Below are 20,246 nucleotides of genomic sequence, written 5' to 3' on the forward strand. Positions count from 1 at the left end.
CCCGCGGGCTGGGGGCGCGATCGCAGTCGCGCGCGGGGGCGGGGCCGGCGCGGGAGTGCGCGCGCGCGCGCGCGCGCGGGGCCGCGGGCAGGGGGGCGGGGCGGCAGAGCTGGGCGGCTGGGCCTGGAGGACAGCGGCGGCGGAGACGACGAGCGGCAGAGGGAACGGCGCCGAGAGGCCGTGCGGAACGCGGGCGCCAGGAAGGGGGGAGCGCAGAGGTAACGCAGGACGGAACGGGCGGGCGGGGAGTGGGCGCGGGCTCGCTGGACCCCGAAGGCGAGTGGTCGAGGCCGCTCGCCCGGGGCGCCGACGCCGCTCCCAGAGTGGAGGGGGCGGGGCGCTCGGGTCCCCGGAGGTGGTGCCTTTTGTCTGCCTCTCCCGGCCGCTCCGCCCTCCCTCCCCTCTCCCCTGCGACCTAGCCCCCTGCCCCTCTCGTTGACGCCTCCTCCGGGGCCCTCTGGCGCGCGCGCTCCCGCCCTTGTTTTGTTTGGACTGAGGTGGGAGGAGGGGGTAGCTCTTCCCTGGTCCAGGGCCCTGCGTCCCAGCGCGCCTGCGCCAGCGTCCTCCCGCTGCGCTCCGATTGGCTGAGGCCTTGCGCATGCTCCCGAGGCCCGAGGCGGACCCCGCCGCCGCCCCCGCCCTCCCCTCCCCCCGCCGCCCCATTCCCTCAGCGGTTTTTGGAGCGGGTTCGAAAGATGCCGGCGGCGGTGACTGGCTGCGGCGGGCCCGCCCCCCGGCTTCTCCGCCCCCGCCGCCGCCATTACGGAGCTCCCAGTGGTGAGTGCGCGGAGCGCTAGTGCTCGCGGTCCGCCGCTTCTTGTGTCGCGCGGGCGACCGCTGCCGGGGTCGTGGTGTCGGCCTCGGCCGCGTGCATCCCCGAGCGCGAGCCCCGCGTCCCGAGCTGCCGGCCGCGCGGAGCCCGCGCCGCAGCTCCTCGGTGTCCGCCGCCTCTGAGCCCTCCTGTCATCTGCCGCGCTGCCTTCCTCTTGGCCCCGCGCTGCCCCGCCTCTGCTCGCGCCCCGCACCGGCCGCTCCCTGCCTCTTTGTCTCGGCTGCGCTGTTCCCCGTGTGCCTCTCCGCGGTCTGGGCGGGCGTTTCCGAGCTGCTGCTGCTCCTGCTGCTCCTGCGATGCGGGCCTGAGCTTTTCGTTTTCCCGTCTGGCATGCCCAGAGCTTGTCGCTCACCGCACCTTAGAAGGTGTGGTTTTAATTAAAAAAGTCGAACTCGTGAATATGAGCGTTTGTCAAGAGGTGGCAGGAGTGCTGAAGTGAGAGCCTCAGATCTGAGTTTTGATACCGAATTGGCCACTGTCTGTGCCCGAGGACGGGTCACTTAACCTTTTGGGGGCAGTATTCTCTCCTGCACGGAGGACTGGACAAGGTGAACTTGATTGCCCCTTCAGCGTACAAATTCTAAATTCTCTCTGTTGTTTATTATGCTTCCTGACTTTTCATTACACCGCAAAGTGAGAATCCAGTTAGAAATACGTCTAGGAATTCGCCTGGGACTTGTTAGGCAGCTCTCGTGTCTTAGAGTGAAATTAGACGTGACTGGTTTTATTTTGGAAGATACTTTGATTTTGTTTTATCTGGCATGGGCATGAAACTACTCTGAGCTCTTTTAAGTTTTTATTGCTCTTTTGAAAAGTTCAGTTTACTATGTTTCAAAGTAGAAGTAACATTTTAAAGATCTATTTTGTTTTTTGTTTTGTTTTTGGTTTGGCTGCGTTTTTAAACTGACTTGGACGACTGAGGGCAGAAAGTTGGAGGAAGTATCCTGAACTGTTACAGATAGATGAAAATCATAACTGTTTAGGCAGTTAGGTTGTGATTGTGTTTTTCAGGGGGGGCCATGTAGTGTCCATACATACCATCTATTCCCAAGGTAATTAGGTACATACTGATTTGTTTAAGTGTAAAAGTGGGTGGGGGAAAGTTGCCAGCAAATTACCGGCATGCTTTTTGTGACATTACTATTAAGTGAAAGACTTGAGGTTGCGAACATTTTGATATATTTTGTGCATGTAGCTGATGATTTTGTAATTTATAACACTGCACACATTTTATGGTAAAATATGAAATAATAGTACTTTCCCTAAAATGCATATCTTCAAGGATATCAAAAAACTACTACTACTACTAACCTTGTTAACCTCCTACTAATTTTTCTATTGCTTTCTCATAATGTAGAGAGAAAAACTCTGGAATTCTAGACTTTATCACCTTTTTTTATTGCTTGCATTAAATTAAAAACAATTTAGAATTTCCTTTTACAAAGGCAACTCTTTGTATAGTTAATCTAACGTTAAAAAAAAAACAAACCCAGATTGGAGACCACAGGAGGACCACATAAACCACAGGTAAACTCAGATTGGTTTTGGCACATAAAAGAACCTAGCTGGAAAACTTTCTCCATCTATTCATCATCCTTTCATTTAACAAACATTTGTTGAGCACCTGTTCTATGCCTTGGGTGTTCTTAGGCACCAAGTATGCATCAGTGAACCAGCTGGATAATCTCTCTGCTGGGGAATAAGCATGGTAGCCTAAAAGTCTGATTCAAAAGTACAGCCACAAAAAGTTAAATTAATAGGTACATGGTGATGATAAGGCAGTGTGAGTTAACCATCCATATGGTTTTGTTAGCTCTGTAATGAACATTGAACATATTAAGTAACTCATTAGCCAACCTGTTAAAAAGAATTATAGACTAAAGCTTTTTTTTTATTTTTTAAGATTTTATTTATATATTTGACAGAGAGAGACACAGAAAGAGAGGGAACACAAGCAGGGGGAGTGGGAGAGGGAGAAGCAGGCTTCCCACGGAGCAGGGAGCCCGATGCGGGGCTCGATCCCAGGGCCATGGGATCATGACTGGAGCCGAAGGCAGACGCTTAACGACTGAGCCACCCAGGCGCCCCCAGACTGAAGCTTTAAGTTCCATGACCCTTAACCAAGGAAATTCAGAGCTGAGGCAAACATTTTTATTTTAAAGTAAACTCTGTGCCCAGTGTGGGGCTCAAACCCATGACCCCAAGATCAAGAGTTGTATTTTACAAACTGAGCCAGCCTGGTGCCTCTGAGGCAAACATTTCTTAATATTTATCCCAAATAACTTTGGGTTCCTTTTTTTAAGTGTTCTTCACGTACACTAAATATAGTAATAAGTAATTAGATGGCATTGTTCATTTAACTTTTTTTCCCCCAAATTTGTCCCAACACATTATGTGTTGGACACTGTTCTAGGTGCTACGAGTACAGTGTGAATTAAAGGTCCTAGCCCTTTTAGTGCTCTGGGTGCATTTGAGAGAGATACATAATAAACAAGTAAACACATATTTTGACTTTCAGTTGGTATTAAATGCTAAAGAAACCCGAAGAATGAGAAGGACGGGAGGCCTTTCTGAGGGGCGTGACATTGAGCAGAAACCTGATTGAAGTGTCTAGGAAAAGAGTGTTTTAGTTTAAGAGAACAGCAAGTACAAACACCCTGAGGCAGGGATGAGGAGAGCACAGTGCCAGGGCCAAAAGGTCTTTGTGTTTGGAGTCGAGAGAGTAGAGTGATGGGTAAAGTAGTAGGAGGTGAGATTAGTAAAATAGGGGGATGGTAATTGGGAGGTTTTAAGCAGCAGAGTGTCAGGATTTACATTTTTGGTGGATGCAGCCAGGAAGATGGGCAAACCACCATTTTTTTTTTTTTTTTTAATTCCAACCTGGGCATGCTTCTTACCCGGCCTAATTTAAACTATCATTCTTGTCCTTGGGTTAATGATGTCTAATGTCTTTATGGACCATGTACTTGCTGCCCTGATTTTAGTTTCATCACATTGGCATTAGTAGTAGCTTCCTTTGCGTGCCCCCTCCCCTTTTAACTCATTTGTTTTAGTTTTGAGTAATTAATGAATATAGTAGACTGGAAAGGTTTTGATACTCTTTTCAGTATTGTGTTTACAGGGAAAATATTTTTTCAAGATATCCTATGAACAGAGACTCCTGAAGGTTTTTGTTGACTTCACAATAGCATTTTCAACGTAGCTAGTGTTACTGTGGGTTAAGAAAGATGAATTCATTAGCCGTATCACTTTACCAAAAATAACCTGATTGTGGTGGTTTACTTCTCTACAGGGTTCACGTGTGAAAAGAGCAGCAGATTTGCTTAGTTTTTTTTTTAATTGTTCAAGAAAATATATTACTATGTAAGTGCTGGTTGCATGAATGAGCAGGTTTTTGTATTCAAATTATTCCAAGATAGACTTTTAGGTTTCACAAGCCTAAATAGTGTTCTTAAGCCCATCGTGGCCCTCTTTTCACAGATCAAAAAACAATTATTTTTACTTCTGTATTTTGTAATTCTTTGAAGTGAATTGCTATGTGAACATTTTAAGTAGTTTTTATAACATAATTTTTAAAATATTCATGAATATTACTAATTTACTCTTGATAAGTTTTAGTGCATCTTGAATTCTATCAGCTGCCTTTGCTTGCAGCTGATTGACAGTTCACAAGTCTGGCATTGCTCTTGGGGTTCCCATAAAAAGATTTTCCCTGTAAATGTGAAAGCATTCTCTATGTTTGGGTTTTTTGGATTTATCCTAGTTGTTGTAGCTTGGGACTATTACCTGACAAATTGAAAGCTCTTGAATTCCTAGACAGGGTCAGAGCTTAAAGTAGAGGTTGAATGACTAGTCTGCTATTCCCCAGCTCTTTGTTAATGTTCATTAGCACAAAGATCTAAACACTCAAATGATCATTTTCTTATATTTTGGAGAGATTTTTATTATAAAATGTCATTGAGTCCCAGATGAGATTTTTTTTGAGGGCAGAGAGTATTAATGATCAGGTAAATTTGAGTGACTACATGGGTTTTATCTTTGAATATTTAATTATGTTCTTTCTTCTGTGCTAGTTTTGCCTACTTTAAAAATAACAAATAAGGTCTTGGAAGCATACTTCTCTTCTCCTAGGTGACGGTCTAAATTTGCTTCTCTAGGTCTGGAGGCTCTTAGAGTATCACGTTCTTCAGCAGGATTTTTGCCCTTGGATTACTTATCTAATGGAGATGAAGTCAAGGTTGCCGATAATTTTCCTGATCCGTTTGAGAACAATAACAACAAAAACCTTCTCTCTTCAGTAATTGAGTAAACATTTGACTAAACTGTTCCTTAGTCTCCTTATTCTGTCCTTTCTAAGTTCCTGATGGTAGCCGGAGGGGAATGGGGTTAGGTTCCTTAGGAGCTTTCTTGTCCTTGTTGCCTTTGTTCACGTGGCAGGTGCAACAGCTGCTGTGGCTTGTGCGTTTGTCTTAGTGGCTGCTTTACGTAGTCTGTATTTTGATAGTTGATTTTATCTTTCTGAATGATAACTGATCAAGTCATCTGTCACTTAACTATAAGTTTTATAGTTAATTTTTTCCCCTTTGGATGTGTATTAAATTTAGACATTTAGTTTAGTTTTGTTTCTGTTAATCTTCACACCAGGTCTTTTCTGTGCTTTAGGTTGACTCTTCACCACACTGAAACCATTAGGAAAAATCCTTGTGGTTAACAGCAGAGGCTTCAGAGTGTAACCTGTACTCGGGCCTAGAAATTATTTTAAATGGCGACTGATACGTCTCAAGGTGAACTCGTCCATCCTAAGGCACTCCCACTTATAGTAGGAGCTCAGCTGATCCACGCGGACAAGTTAGGTGAGGTAGGGGCTGACACATTCTTGAAGCTCACTCTTGGATCAGTCCCTGACTTCAGGCCCTGCTGGGTCCTTCTTGGTACATGTTCCTTTCCTTACTTTGGGGAGTTCTGGGTTGTGAATCTGAAAAAAATCAAACATACAAAATTCTTTTCATCTTCCCTTTCCCCTCAAATTCCTGAGAAAACCTCCAACCTTCTAAATTTATTCCAAATCAAGTATAATTACCTGTTTCCATTTGAAATTCTAGCTAAAATAAAATATTTTGAAAAGTATTTTTTAAAAAATCATATTTATTACTTCAACAAAACTTGTTAAAAGTAATTTGCATCAGATCCTGGAGTCGACTTGAAGAATTCTCCTACATCTTCTAACACCCAGTTAGGCCCCTTGAGAAAGAGAAAAAAGAGAATTTTTCTTATGCATGTGTGATTATGGCTGTCTTTTTTCTTAGAAGGTAGAAGATAGCACCATGCCGATTCGTCGAACTGTGAATTCTACGCGGGAAGCTCCTCCCAAAAGCAAGCTTGCTGAAGGGGAGGAAGAAAAGCCAGGTAAAGTAAAGCAGTAGACAACTTAAAATGGCAAAAGTTTCTATTCCAGTTTGGAGTATCCCATTAATTCCTTTGAACTTAATTAATTGTTCTTTTTTCATGGTTGTTTTGGGGGGACATTGAAAGAGAGAAGTGGTACCTATGGATATGTCATTTCCAGATCAAAATGAGCAAAGTAAGAATTTCATCTTGTCTCTAAAGATTTTTAGAAGGTGAAAATTTCATGTTCTTGGAATTAAAAAGAAAATAGTTGGCAAGAACAGGAACCGTCAAAGAGTAACTTCTGGCCATACTGTGTCATGGGGATAAAGACTGTGGAGGAATGGGGGTCTTGAGCCTTCAAGACAGACAGTGCAGGGTCACCCAGAAATCATCATGAGGCCTTAAGGGAACAAATGGGCAATCAAAGTATTGGTTTGTATTTGGTGTTGTTGGAGAGAAGATTGGCCATACAGAGTTGGGAACATAATGAATCAAGAAAAATGTAGAACCATCAACCTAGGTAATAGTGCTCCTTTATGGCATCTCCTTTTCCTTGTTTTTCTTTTTCTTCTTGTGACCTTTTTCTTTCTTTCCTTATCCTTTTCCCCTTTCTCCCTTGCCTTTCATCTTCAGTTTGCCAGGGATGAGCACATGGTGCTGTCCCTGTTGTGGCTATTAGAACTAAGTATTTGCTGACCAGCGCAGATTAGGAATAAAAAATATGTGCACCCTGTTGCCTTTATCCCTTGGTGCAGCAGGAATATACTCTTCCAGCTGAACCTGGGTTTTGTTTCAAAATACTCAGATGAATAGCACAAACAACTTGGGTACACTAGCCTGAGGTACTTAGGAGACATGGGAATCAGCATATGAAAAAATGAGAGGTGCTGGCGAGGTGACGTTGGTTATTTTGTCCAGCACTGTGATAGCCACTTTATGGCCCATCTTAAGCTGCCATTTGCTTTACAGTCAGCTAAAGCCACTAAATCACTAATCACATCAGTTTTCAGAATATATGCAGAGAGTTCAGGTATTGGAAAAGTCAGCCAGGAATTTAGAAAGGGTCAGTAAGTCACTTCACAAGTTCTGTGTGTAATCTCCCATTATAGTATTTTGTATATAAAAATAATTTGACTTCACTCATACTTTAGATTTTATAAATCCTGCATTTCACAGGACAGACGCGATAGTTTAATGAGTTGGAAACAGTGTCTTATACATACTGTATACTCAGTGTTTGTTGAATTACTGCACCTTTATTAATCCATCAACTATTAAACAGTTACTCTTTTTTTTTTTTTTTTTAAAGATTTTATTTATTTGACAGAGAGAGAGACAACAAGAGAGGGAACACAAGCAGGGGGAGCGGGAGAGGGAGAAGCAGGCTTCCCGCTGAGCAGGGAGACCAATGTGGGGCTCGATCCCAGGACCCTGGGATCATGACCTGAGCCGAAGGCAGACGCTTAATGACTGAGCCACCCAGGCGCCCCTAAGCAGTTATTCTTGAGAAAATAATATGAAATTGAATTTATAGCTCTAAGAGTAAAACCCAGTAAACGGTTTTTTTCATCCGTTTTAGAATAAGGCAATGTAGAAGTAAACATAATGACTACTAGTAAGTTCTTACTCATGCAGGAGTTAAATCAAGTTGGTGGGGTGAGGGACAGTAAAAGATACGTATGTGATTAAAAAAATACATCTAACAGTAATTATCTGAGTCACCAGATACCATTGTTACAATGAAGTTCTAGCTTTAATACTTTGTGAAATAGTTCTAGAAGCAGCAGGAGAGGCCAAAGATTGCAAGTGTACCTATAAAGCATTTTATACAATACCCATGATAAATCTGTGAGGTAAGATTACTGAAACTTGGAGATATCCAAGAACTTGCCCTAAGATAGCAAGCTAGAAAGTTATAAGGACTGAACTTGAATCCAGGTGTGTCTGACTCTTCAATTTTGGCTAAACCTGTATGTGAGGATTTTCAACTTATATGCAAGTCTGGTTGAAGGGCATAATCTAGGATGAGATCAACAAATGATAGTTGACTGTCCTGAAGTTCATGGTTTAGAATTTTAATTTGTTGAAAATTAGAAATTCCTTTAGAACTGTATATATGTGTTTTGGTTATAAGAAGGAAGTGGCATTTTTTTGTTCTCTTAGAAGTTTTCATCATGATAGTAATTTGTTCACATTTATTTTTTTTAAAAGATTTTGTTTGTTTATTTGACAGAGAGAGAGAGACAGTGAGAGAGGGAACATAAGCAGGGGGAGTGGGAGAGGGAGAAGCAGGCTTCCCGCGGAGCAGGGAGCCCGATGTGGGACTCGATCCCAGGACCCTGGGATCATGACCCGAGCCGAAGGCAGACGCTTAACCGACTGAGCCACCCAGGCACCTGTTCACATAATTTAAATGACCAAACTCTTCAAGCCTATACTTTTATTTTTTTGCCTAAGTTTTGCCACTGGGGAGTCTTTTTCTTTGAAGTCCCTACTTAACCAAATCTAGGGTACTGTGTTTTGTAGTAACTGCTCAAAGAGACATGCTGAGAAAAGACACAGATTAGCAACTGCAGACCTCACTATTCCCCCTCTCAGATTTCTACTCTTGCCCCAGTCCTTTAACGTGGAAAATAGGTGTTCATTTTCTGTTACTTATTCCTTTCCTAAGATTTGTCTGTTAAATTATGAAATAGCTAATTTTTTTTTCTTTAAGATTTTATTTATTTGACAGACACAGCGAGAGAGGGGACACAAGCAGGGGGAGTGGGAGAGGGAGAAGCAGGCTTCCCGCAGAGCAGGGAGCCTGATGCGGGGCTCGATCCCAGGACCCTGGGATCATGACCTGAGCTGAAGGCAGATGCTTAACAACTGAGCCACCCAGGCGCCCCTGAAATAGCTAATTTCTTAATTATGAATTTTATCATTAATATTGCAGAGAGTGGGCAAGAGATTTGATTTGAGGTAAAATGAGTTTCTCTTTCTGTGTAATTGTCTGGTCCATCTCCTTTTATCACCTAATGGTCTGGATAAGCAACCCATTGAATAGGCAATTTGAGTGGACTAAAAAAGGAAAGAAAACTGCAACTGATTGTCATTTGTTCATTTTAAAATACATCTGTCAATTGGAGCATTTGGCTTTTCTGTTTAATAAATTAGACTTTTACCCTTTTATTGACTCAGTCTCTAATATATCTGCTTAATGCGATTCTGCTCACCTGATTTTTTAGAACCAGACATAAGTTCAGAGGAATCTGTCTCTACTGTAGAAGAACAAGAGAATGAAACTCCACCTGCTACATCTAGTGAGACAGAGCAGCCAAAGGGAGAAGCTGAGAATGAAGAGAAGGAAGAGAACAAGTCCTCAGAGGAAACCAAAAAGGAGTAAGGAGTTATGCCTTCTTGCTATTTATAATTGAAGACTATGTAAAAGGACTGTAGATCAGATTGTTTTACGGCTTTTTAACATTGGTTTATGCTAGATACTTGCTGTGTACTTGGATTTACTTTTTAGAATTATTGTTTGAAATAGGTTTGTTATGTAGTTGTAAGGCCTATTAGAGTTTGTAGTAGTTATTATAATAGTGGTTTGAATAACTCAAAATTCATTGCTCTTGCATTTGGAATTTTTTTTGTGCTAGAATTCATTGTGGGAGTGTCTGATATTTTAATCATTGACATAATTTCAATAAGAAATGAAACATGGGGCGCCTGGGTGGCTCAGTCGGCTAAGCGTCTGCCTTCGGCTCAGGTCATGATCCCGGGGTCCTGGGATCAAGTCCCGCATGGGGCTTCCTGCTTAGCAGGGAGTCTGCTTCTCCCTCTCCCTCTGCCTCTCTCTCTCTCCCTCTGTCTCATGAATAAATAAATAAAATCTTAAAAAAAAAAAAAATGAAACATGACTCTAAAAATCTGACCTGGGAAATACTTCACCATTTTATTCCTGCCTCTGTGAGTTGTTTTTATATGTTTATGTTAGAAAACATTAATCTATAACAGCTATTGCCAGCATCACCTAAAACTCTGTGTGTGTATGATGAAGTATTCATCACTTGGAGGGTGACTTTATGAATCTGAAAGTGAAATTTGCTACTGGTCATCTGTACAATGTGGTGGCAATTCTTTTTTCTTTTTTCTTTTTTTCAAAGATTTTATTATTTGAGAGAGAGAGCACACAAGGGGTGGGGAAGGAGCAGAGGGAGAAGAACAAGCAGGCTCCCCGCCGAGCAGGGAGCCCTTTGTGGGGCTCCATCCCAGGACCCTGGGATCATGACCTGAGCCAAAGGCAGACACTTACTGACTGAGCCACCCAGGCGCCCCAGCAATTCTTAATTAAAGTTTTGTTTTTTTTGCAGGACAGCTGGTCGCATTCTATTCTTTTCATAGTTGGTCAAAATTGTTAGGAATTATTTTTTAAATGAAAGAATGACTTAGTAATAACTATACTTTCTGGGTGTAGTCCTCAGGGAATCCTTTGTAGGTTTAAGTTCTCTGGAATTTTTAGCAGGTACCCTGTATTTTAGGTGCATGGAGTGCTATTATTGTTATTTAGAATACAATCTGTGTAATGCTTTATGGCTCACAAAATTGTTTTTTCAAACAATCTCATAATTCTTGCAACAAACTTGTAAAATATTTGGCCTTAGATTACTATTTTACAGCTGAGGAGACTGAGACTCAGGTTACCTGCCAAGGTCATGTAGCTAGTAAATGTTAGAGCAAAAACCCAAACCCAGGTCTTCCAACTTCAGAGCTTGAGTTCTTTTCACTGTGCTAAATGACAGCTGTTGTAGTTTTTAGAATATGTTTTAAAATTCTCATTTCTTTAGTGTGCTGGCCTTTTATACCAGTGGTAATTTATCTGACTCCTCTCTCCTGCACCTAAGAGAAGACACCTTTCTGGTTCATTTATAGTATCCAATTTTTTAAAAAGGTTTTATTTTTTGAAAATTTGCTCATTTTATGTATCACTTCAGTGTGGCAATAAAACATTAATTTTTATCCTTTCCTTGTCCATTCTTCTTTCTGACTTTATACCTCTTTCTGCAGAGTTTACTTTGCATAATAACAATTATTTGTTTTAAAGTGAGAAAGATCAGTCTAAAGAAAAGGAGAAGAAAGTGAAAAAAACAATACCTTCCTGGGCTACCCTTTCTGCCAGCCAGCTAGCCAGAGCCCAGAAACAAACACCGATGGCTTCCTCCCCACGTCCCAAGATGGATGCAATCCTAACTGAGGCCATTAAGGCAAGTTTTTATTACAAACAGTTCATCTTAGATCTATTTTGTTCGTCTTTGGGTTATTTGAAAATGGCATATTCCTGTCCAGACATGAGAAATCTTGCTCTGTTTCCTAAAAGATACTTAAATAGAAGAAAGCCATTGTGAAGTTCCTGTTGTTTTTGTTAATAAGAAAATCACATTTGGTGAGCACTGTTAATTTTTTAATTCAAATTTATTATAGCAAGTATTTTTAACTTCAGATTTTTTTTGTTTTGCTCAGTTTATTGGTTAAATATAGTATTTATTTGAAGGCTGAACCTGTTAATTCATTCAGCAAACATTTAAGGACTAACTTCTCTGTATCTGTAACCCTGCTAAGGATGTCATCTCTGCCCTTATGAAGTCTGATTGTGACTGAGAGTAACTGAATAGCACAGAGGATTTTTATTTTAAAAAAGATACACTGTCTTTAGGTCCATTTTCAAAGCTGAGTGTCTAATACTGGTAATAGCTAGCTTTCTCACCTAAGCTCTAAGAAACCCTCTTAGAAACCTTACTATTTTGGGGTGCCTGGGTGGCTCGGTCGTTAAGCGTCTGCCTTCGGCTCAGGTCATGATCCCAGGGTCCTGGGATGGAGCCCTGCATCGGGCTCCCTGCCCTGCGGGAAGTCTGCTTCTCCCTCTCCCACTCCCCCTGCTTGTGTTCCCTCTCTCTCGCTGTGTCTGTCAAATAAATAAAAAGTAAAAAAAATCTTTATAAAAAAAAAAAAAGAAACCTTACTATTTTGCTTCATCACCAAAAATTCTCCTTGCACAGCTTTCTGACTTTGCTGTAATCCACTGACTCCCATTAGCTTACGGGTCCTCACGTAGCTTTCTTATTTTAATTTTTAAGGTTATCTTATCATCTGACCTTGCCTTTTTTAAGTTTTCCTGGTTACTTTTACCTTGCTAATTCGCATAATATGATAATCTCACTAGCTCCTCTTATCTCATCATGCAAATTAACAAGACACCCTCATTTTAGGGATCTTGTTGCTAGGATCTCAGTCAGAATTGGGGAAAGAGGAATAAAGACCAATGTAATCAGGGTGGTGTACAGAGGAGAGAGCAGCCTAGTGGTCATTTTCAGAATTTGAGAATGAGACATAAACTGGAAAAGGGTTTGCCTTCACACCACTCCCTGCACTCCTTTCAAGAGTGCTCTCAACTCCTTAAAACTTTCTTGGTTTGGATAGCTTGACTGTAATGAGATCTCTTTTCTTTGTATAGCCTTTCTTCCAGGATTTCACTTCATGACCTCTCAGCCTAGATTTCGAGGAGCAGGGTTACAGTGAGGTTGGAGAAGGGACTAAAATTTTAAAATAGTGAAACAAAAAATTAGAACAGTATAATTAGGCCTAAAGAATAGTTTGAATCTGATTGTGCATATTTGTACAAGGGAGGGTATGTGTGTGTGTGTTGCATGCAGTGTAAGAAATCATGATTACAGATCATTGATACCATTTTGTGAATAAACAGAAGTCCTTATGTCTACTTCCATCTCAGTGTCAGTTTGGTGGAGCATAGAATTGCTTTAGCATTAGAGAGTCCTTTTCTGCTCGATTTTCTTTGTATTTTCTTAAAAAATCAGGAGTAAACTTTAATAGGTTGTAATAGATCAGAGATACTTGAAGTAAGTCAACCATATTAACACAAATTTGTTTTATGTTGTACAATTTTTCTTTATTGTCAAAGTATGTAAAATAACATTCAATCACGTCTTTATCCAATGAGAATAAATAAGTGCCACGTTCAGTTTATAGACAATGGCAACACAAAATTGGTGGACTAGCCCATTAGGTAGATAACAGATGCTCCTTACGTGTGCTTCAAAATGTAAAGCATTTGAAAAAAATTTGCCACCTTTATGACTTAATGACCTACTTAAGTCTTCCATGGTCACTAATCAAATGGCATATAGATAAATTGGATGGAAACAAAAGAGGGCATTTTAAGTCACAATCGAATGCCCTCATTGTTACCCAGAACTTTGCTTAAGATTTTGCCATCTGTAAACCAGTTTTATGCCATTTATTCGGATTATCTTTGCTAATGTTCTCTGCTGACATTCACACAAAGCCTACAGAGAACATTGGTCCTGGTATGCTTAAAGCTCATTCCAGAAAATGAATCAGATCTATAATCCTATAGTAATAGAAATGTTCTGTTTTCTTCATTTTAATGCTGGAGATCTGTCTTTTAAATATAGAATAGAATTAAAATGGAAGGAAGTTCTTCCTTGACACACAGAATGTTCACGTTTTATCTTCTCTTTGCCTGTCTTCAACTAAGTTAAAATTATTGTTGCAAAAAGATTATTTCTGTATTTCTCAACAGCCATGATGAACTGAAGTTACCTGAAAGACTGTTCATTCTTCCTGCCATTTTTATCATCTTTTGTCAAGTTCACCTCCAAAATTTATTTTGAAAACATATGTGTCAGATTCTCTGTCTAATGAAAAGCAGCTGGTATAAAGTAATGTGTATGGTTTGGTAAATCTGTTTTCTAGGCATGCTTCCAGAAGAGTGGTGCATCAGTGGTTGCTATTCGAAAATATATTATTCATAAGTACCCTTCTCTGGAGCTGGAGAGAAGGGGCTACCTCCTTAAACAAGCACTGAAAAGAGAATTAAATAGAGGTGTCATCAAACAGGTATTAAACAATTATTGGGGATAAGATCATTTCAACATGTATTAACTGTAAGTCCACAATAATATTTAGGCTTTCTGTGTCTTCTTTTGTAAATTAACATGATGATGAAATGTTTAAGCTTAACCTAGTTTTATTATTTGAGACTAGGTTTCAGAATCACAGGTGTGCCAGTTATCTTTGATAAGTTAACTGTTTTGGAGAGCAGAAGCATTATGATAGTGTAATTTGGTTCTGGTGCTCCTTGTACTTTTATAAATTTTATTTCTTTATTTATCTATTTTTTTAGAGAGCGTGAGTGCATGAGCTGGGGGTGGGAGGCAGGAGGGGCAGAGAGAGAGAGAGGGAGAAAATCTTAAGCAGACTCCGCGCTGAGCCCTACACAAGGCTTGAGATCATGACCTGAGCTGAAATCAAGAGTCAGATGCTTAACCGACTGAGCCACCCAGGTGCCCCATAATTGGATTTTCTTTGGGGGCCACTTAATGCTTGAGATCATGTAGTTCTGAAAATAAGATGTGGGGTCAAGGAATCAATTTATTGCAGCAGCAAAAAAGAATTATTCTTGTCTTGTGTTTGTTAGTTTTAAAGCCTGTTTTGTGACTGGACTTGTTACTGTTACGTATTTGTAAATAGGTTCACTTTAACCTAACAGTATTAAAGCTTGTTAGGAGCATCAGAGAAGCCTGAGTAAATTGAGACTAGTACTAAAACCAGTAATGATTTCAGGCATAAACACATGTTATTTTGCATAGTACATCAAAATATTGTTTAGAATCATAAAAATTTAAAGTTGGAATGGACTTTATCTTAAATCCTCTTCAGAGGTCCAGTAATTATCACGATCCCATGGTACTGGCAAAAATGGTTCAAAGGACATAGTTAACTGTATTCCCAGAGTCCTGTTGCCTTTTCTTTCATACCTTTCTGCACAATTTGATTAATACAGAATTCTGTGCCACTAAGGCATTTAAATTCTGATTAGGAACTTTCAACAAGTACTTCATTCCACAAATATATATTGTTCCTGTGTGCCAGGTGCTTGGGGACCCATCAGTGAGTAAAGCAGATTCCTGCTGTGGAGCTAACATTACAGCTTTCTTAAAATGTTGTATAACTGATATTTATATGGCCTTTAAAATAGTCACTGATTTAAAGGTATTATCTAACCAATGTAATTAGAACCAAAGACTTGTCCTCTATCATAGTGTATGTCAGCACAGTTTATGAGCTGGCTTCATGGGGTTTTTTTTTTGTTTGGTTGGTTTTTTTTTTTTTTTGTGAAATATAGTTTATGACCTATTCTTGCCTCGTAGGCTGACCTCAGTTTGATGCTTAAACAACAGTTTATAGGCTGAAAGCATTTCAGCTTGATTGCTACATTCATAGTAGCACAAATAAAGCTAAGGTGTGGAGGACTCAGGTTAGTGCCAATCAGCTTTAAAGTTCTATGAAAGTGCTTTGTAAACTGTGGAAATATGTGGTAAGACTTACACATACCATATGGGGTGGCTAAGAATTAATTAGATAACTATTCCCATGTGCAGTAATAATCACTAATGGGCGATCTGGGAAGCACTGTAGTTTGAGATCGGCAGGCTGTATACTTTTGCCAAGGAATGATCTTCCTTTCAAGATAGAGGTTTTCTCATTTTCCCCAAGAGATTGTCCCTTCTTTCATGGTACTTTTTTTGGGGGTGGAACGCTTGTAGATTATTTAACCTGGTATCACAATAGCATCCGTCCCAGTTCCATAGATGGGGAAACAAAAGCTCAGAGACTTTACGGGGTTGTCCAATATTGAATGGCTGGAGGGTACCATAAATAGGATTCGGTCCCAAGTCTTTCAGTCTATCCATTGTTCTTTTTTCTCTGAAGAGTTGAACAGCACTTTACATTAGTTCTTGTATCACCATGCCTTGTACTTTGCTTGGACTAGTATAAAGTTATAAATGTTAATACCAAAATAATTTTAAAATATTGGTTATTGTAACTATAATTAATTTACCTTAGGTAAAAGGAAAAGGTGCTTCTGGGAGTTTTATTGTGGTCCAAAAACCAAGAAAAACACCTCAGAAATCCAGAAACAGAAAGGTAAGAAGTCTGTACCACAGTTTGAGCACTGTCAAACTCCTTCTTCCACTAAAAATAGCAGCACTGGTTGAGTGTTCACTGTGTGCCAGCAGGGTGCAGAGTGCAGCCTTGCTGCTCAGGCCTTCGCTCACTACCGGCCCCCTAAGGAGTAGAAAACGGGCAGTGTGTGAATCCACGCACTCCAGCCCCAGAGCCCATGCACTTAACTGCCATAAGTTGAATTATGGGCAGCTGTACGAATTCTACTGCTTTTAATGAAATGTCTGAAAAGGGGCATATGAGTACCTCTTTACCCATTATTAGACCCCAAAACTACACCTAGAGACTTTTTCTTTTCTTTCCTTTTTTTCTCTTCTCTTTTTTGTTTTCTTTTTTGTACATACTAATACTTCTCCTCCTTGAGATACATAATTTCATTTATGGGAAGTATTTGTACAATAATAAAGTGAAATGTGTAGTATTTCCTCTATGTCAGTAAGTGAAATCATGATTATTGCTCTACATCTGTGTTTTTGCAACTCCAAAGATTTTTGTATTTTTTCCCTAAAACTTTGAATGAAATGAACTTTTTTACGGTGCTTTTTGGTGCTGCATGATCCTTTTCATTCTTTGTTATTGAAGGCTAAGAATAAACTAGGACCTTTAATTAAAGTCTACCATTTCTTATCCTTTTTTTTTTTTTTTTGAGTGGGAGGGGCAGAGGCAGAGGGAGAGAGAGAAATCTTAAGCAAGCTCCACACCCAGTGCAGAGCCCGATCTGGGGCTTGATCTCACAACCCTGAGATCGTGACCTGAGCCGAAATGAAGAGTCGGACGCTTAACTGACTGAGGCACCCAGGTGCTCCTCTTGTCATTTTTATACATATTTTAACTCAATCTGAAGTTCTTATCTCAAATAAGTTGCCACACAAATGCCATTATACCCCTGTGGTATATTTATTTGAATGTGGAAAAAAGTGATAGTTTTCTACAAGTTAGTTGATTTGGCAGTCAATTTAGGAAAGCCCTTGAGTTGAATAGAGAAGCATTTGAACAGAAAACCCTATATTCTATACTGATGATAATTTTTGATATTATATTTCAGAACAGAAGCTCTGCAGTGGATCCAGAACCACAAGTAAAGTTGGAGGATATCCTCCCATTGGCCTTTACTCGCCTTTGTGAACCTAAAGAAGCTTCTTACAGTCTCATCAGGAAATATGTGTCTCAGTATTACCCTAAACTTAGAGTGGACATCAGGTATGAGCCGTTGATGTAGACTTTAAAGTACAGATGTCTGTGTTACTGCCTTAGCCCTTTTCTCATGAGAAAGGAGAAAGAGTAAATATTCAAGAAGGAGAACATTTGGGGACACCGTGGGTGGCTCAGTCGGTTAAGCATCTGCCTTCAGCTCAGGTCATGATCTCAGGGTCCTGGGATCGAAATCCACATCAGGCTCCTTGCTTGGCAGGGAGCCTGCTTCTCTCTCTGCGTGCTGCTCCCCCTGCTTGTTAGTGTGTGTGCATGCTCTCTCCCCCTCTCTCTCTCTCTCTGATAAATCAATCAGTCTTTTTAAAAAAATGAACAGTTGGGTTGACTTACACATTTTGACCATTGTGAATAATACTGCTTATGAGTAGTGATATACTAACATCTCTTTAAAACCCTGCTTTCAGTTCTTTGGGATATATACTCAGAAGTGAAATTGCTAGATGATATGATAATTCTAGTTTTTATTTTTTTGAGGAACTGCCATGCTGTTTTCCACAGCAGCTATATCATTTTACATTCCAACCAGCAGTGCACAAGGGTTCTAATTTTTCCATATCCTCGCCAACCCCTGTTTTTCTGATTTTTTTTTTAAAGATTTTATTTATTTATTTGACAGCACAAGTAGGCAGAGCAGCAGGGAGAGGGAGAAGCAGGCTCTCCGCTGAGCAGGGAGCCCGATGTGGGGCTCAATCCCAGGACCCTGGGATCATGACCTGAGCTGAAGGCAGACACTTAACTGACTGAGCCACCCAGGCGCCCCTGTTTTTCTGATTTTTTGATATTAGTTATTCTCAATTGGTATGAGGTGATTGGTATGCTTTTTTTTTTTTTTTTAAAGATTTTATTTATTTATTTGACAGACAGCGAGAGAGGGAACACAAGCAGGGGGAGTGGGAGAGGGAGAAGCAGGCTTCCCGCCAAGCAGGGAGCCCGATGTGGGGCTCGATCCCAGGACCCTGGGATCATGACCTGAGCTGAAGGCAGATGCTTAACGACTGAGCCACCCAGGCGCCCCTGCATTATTTTTTATTTAGAGTTTGAAATGTAAGAGAATTCAGGTTTCTATAAACCTCTACAGAGATATAGCATAGTGTCTTTTTTTTTTTTAAGATTTTATTTATTTATTTGAGAGAGAGAGAATGAGAGACAGAGAGCACGAGAGGGAAGAGGGCAGAGGGAGAAGCAGACCCCCCGCTGAGCAGGGAGCCTGATGTGGGACTCGATCCCGGGACTCCAGGATCATGACCTGAGCCGAAGGCAGTCGCTTAACCAACTGAGCCACCCAGGCGCCCTAGCATAGTATCTTTATCATTTAAACATTTAAGGTAGAATTGTGGGAGAATTTTAGTAGTAATTCATTTCCAAAAAATACTACTTAAAAATATCTAGACTGATCATTTAGACTGTCACATGTGCTAACTTGTGGATTTGTGCAGATATATTAATTTGTTTAAATTTGTAATTCACAGAGTTTGTGTTTTGAGTGTGTTTATGTGAGGTCTTTGTTATGATGACTTTTGGAGAATTGTCTTCAATCCGGAGTCATTTCTGTGATTTTTATTTGCAGGCACATTGTCCTGATATTGTTTAGTACCAGTATTTACTTGCATTACTGAGGCATTGCAATTAGAATTGCTGAAGTTTCAGCCCAGACACCACATTTTCAGAAAAGCACTTAGTGATCTTCAGAGTGCTCAATTAAAGAGTCAGTGAAATGGTACAAAAGGAATCATAGAAGCACAAAGTTTGAAATTAATATCCTGATTTTTTTGTGCTTTTTCTACCCTGAGTATGACCGCAGACAGAGCTGTGAGCTAGAAATGCATATGTATGATGCATTTAAAGATGGAAACACATTTCAGGTTTATCGCTTTACTGTCTGGTGACTGGAGACATTATCTTCCAGCTTTTTTCTTTCCTTACCATACTATTCTACTCACAGGAGACAGGTGATTGCTAGCAGCGTAACTTCACTCCATGTCTCATCTTTAGAAACATTTCCTGTCATCATCTTATGTTGAAACAAAATTTGTCCAATAGACGGGTTACCAACCCATAAATGGTAACAAACCTGGAGACCTTTTCCTATGACCTTAATAATGGTAACTTTTTCTTTTGAAACCCTTTTTCCTTTTACTTCTGTGAAACCATAATGATTTTCTTTACCTCTGACTGTAGTGGAGTCCTGACATACAGTTAACATGACAATTTAGCCATACTTAAACTTGGTCAAACAAAAGAACAAGAAAAATGCAGTATTAAAGTATGAGTTATTTGTACTTGCTGTCTACAGTCTTCCGCCTCCTGCCCTTTTTTTTTTTTAAATTTTATTTATTCTTCTTGGATAAGCTCTACACCCAATGTGGGACTTGAACTCAACAACCCTGAGATCCTGACAGCTGTATGCTCTACTAACTGAGCCTGCCAGGCACTCCTCTCCCCTCCTACTTTTCTAAACCCACTTTGTCACACTTTACTCTCAACCACCTTACCCGGATTACTTCTTCCTGTCAGTGTTGCTGATGACCTCCATGTTGTAAATTTTAGTAGTCCGTTCATAGTCCTTAACTTACTTGCTAGTCTTTCACGGGCATTTAACACAGTCAAGGACTCCTCTACTTCCTTTCTTTACTTTCTTCACTTGCCTTCTAGGACAGCCTATCTTTCTGATTTTCTTCCAACTTCACTAGCCATTCTTTCTCAGTCTCCTAAGGGTTAGACCTTAGGCCTCTTGTCTTTTTTTTTTTAAGTTGTTTGTTTTGTTTTG

General features: G+C 40.5%; 1 protein-coding gene across 8 annotated transcripts in view; it reads left to right on the forward strand.

Annotated features, from left to right (window-relative positions):
- The first annotated feature begins 66 nt into the window (after positions 1-66).
- Positions 67-20,246, forward strand: part of HP1BP3 (heterochromatin protein 1 binding protein 3) — a 37,421-nt gene continuing 17,241 nt past the window's right edge. For 2 of the 8 annotated variants that reach the window (XM_036099104.2, XM_036099116.2), the window contains exons 1-8: positions 67-218; positions 5,495-5,690; positions 6,139-6,238; positions 9,451-9,604; positions 11,307-11,466; positions 13,994-14,137; positions 16,148-16,228; positions 17,313-17,467. In XM_036099104.2, the coding sequence (XP_035954997.1) occupies positions 5,595-5,690; positions 6,139-6,238; positions 9,451-9,604; positions 11,307-11,466; positions 13,994-14,137; positions 16,148-16,228; positions 17,313-17,467 (890 nt within the window). In that variant the 5' untranslated portion in view covers positions 67-218; positions 5,495-5,594. Of the gene's footprint in view, positions 219-756; positions 778-5,116; positions 5,138-5,494; positions 5,691-6,138; positions 6,239-9,450; positions 9,605-11,306; positions 11,467-13,993; positions 14,138-16,147; positions 16,229-17,312; positions 17,468-20,246 lie in introns of those variants that run through there. The other 6 variants (XM_036099109.2, XM_036099106.2, XM_036099105.2 and 3 more) reach the window with 6 other exon arrangements.

The sequence above is a fragment of the Halichoerus grypus genome, chromosome 5 (genome assembly GCF_964656455.1).
Source record: "Halichoerus grypus chromosome 5, mHalGry1.hap1.1, whole genome shotgun sequence".
Taxonomy (NCBI): Eukaryota; Metazoa; Chordata; class Mammalia; order Carnivora; family Phocidae; genus Halichoerus; species Halichoerus grypus.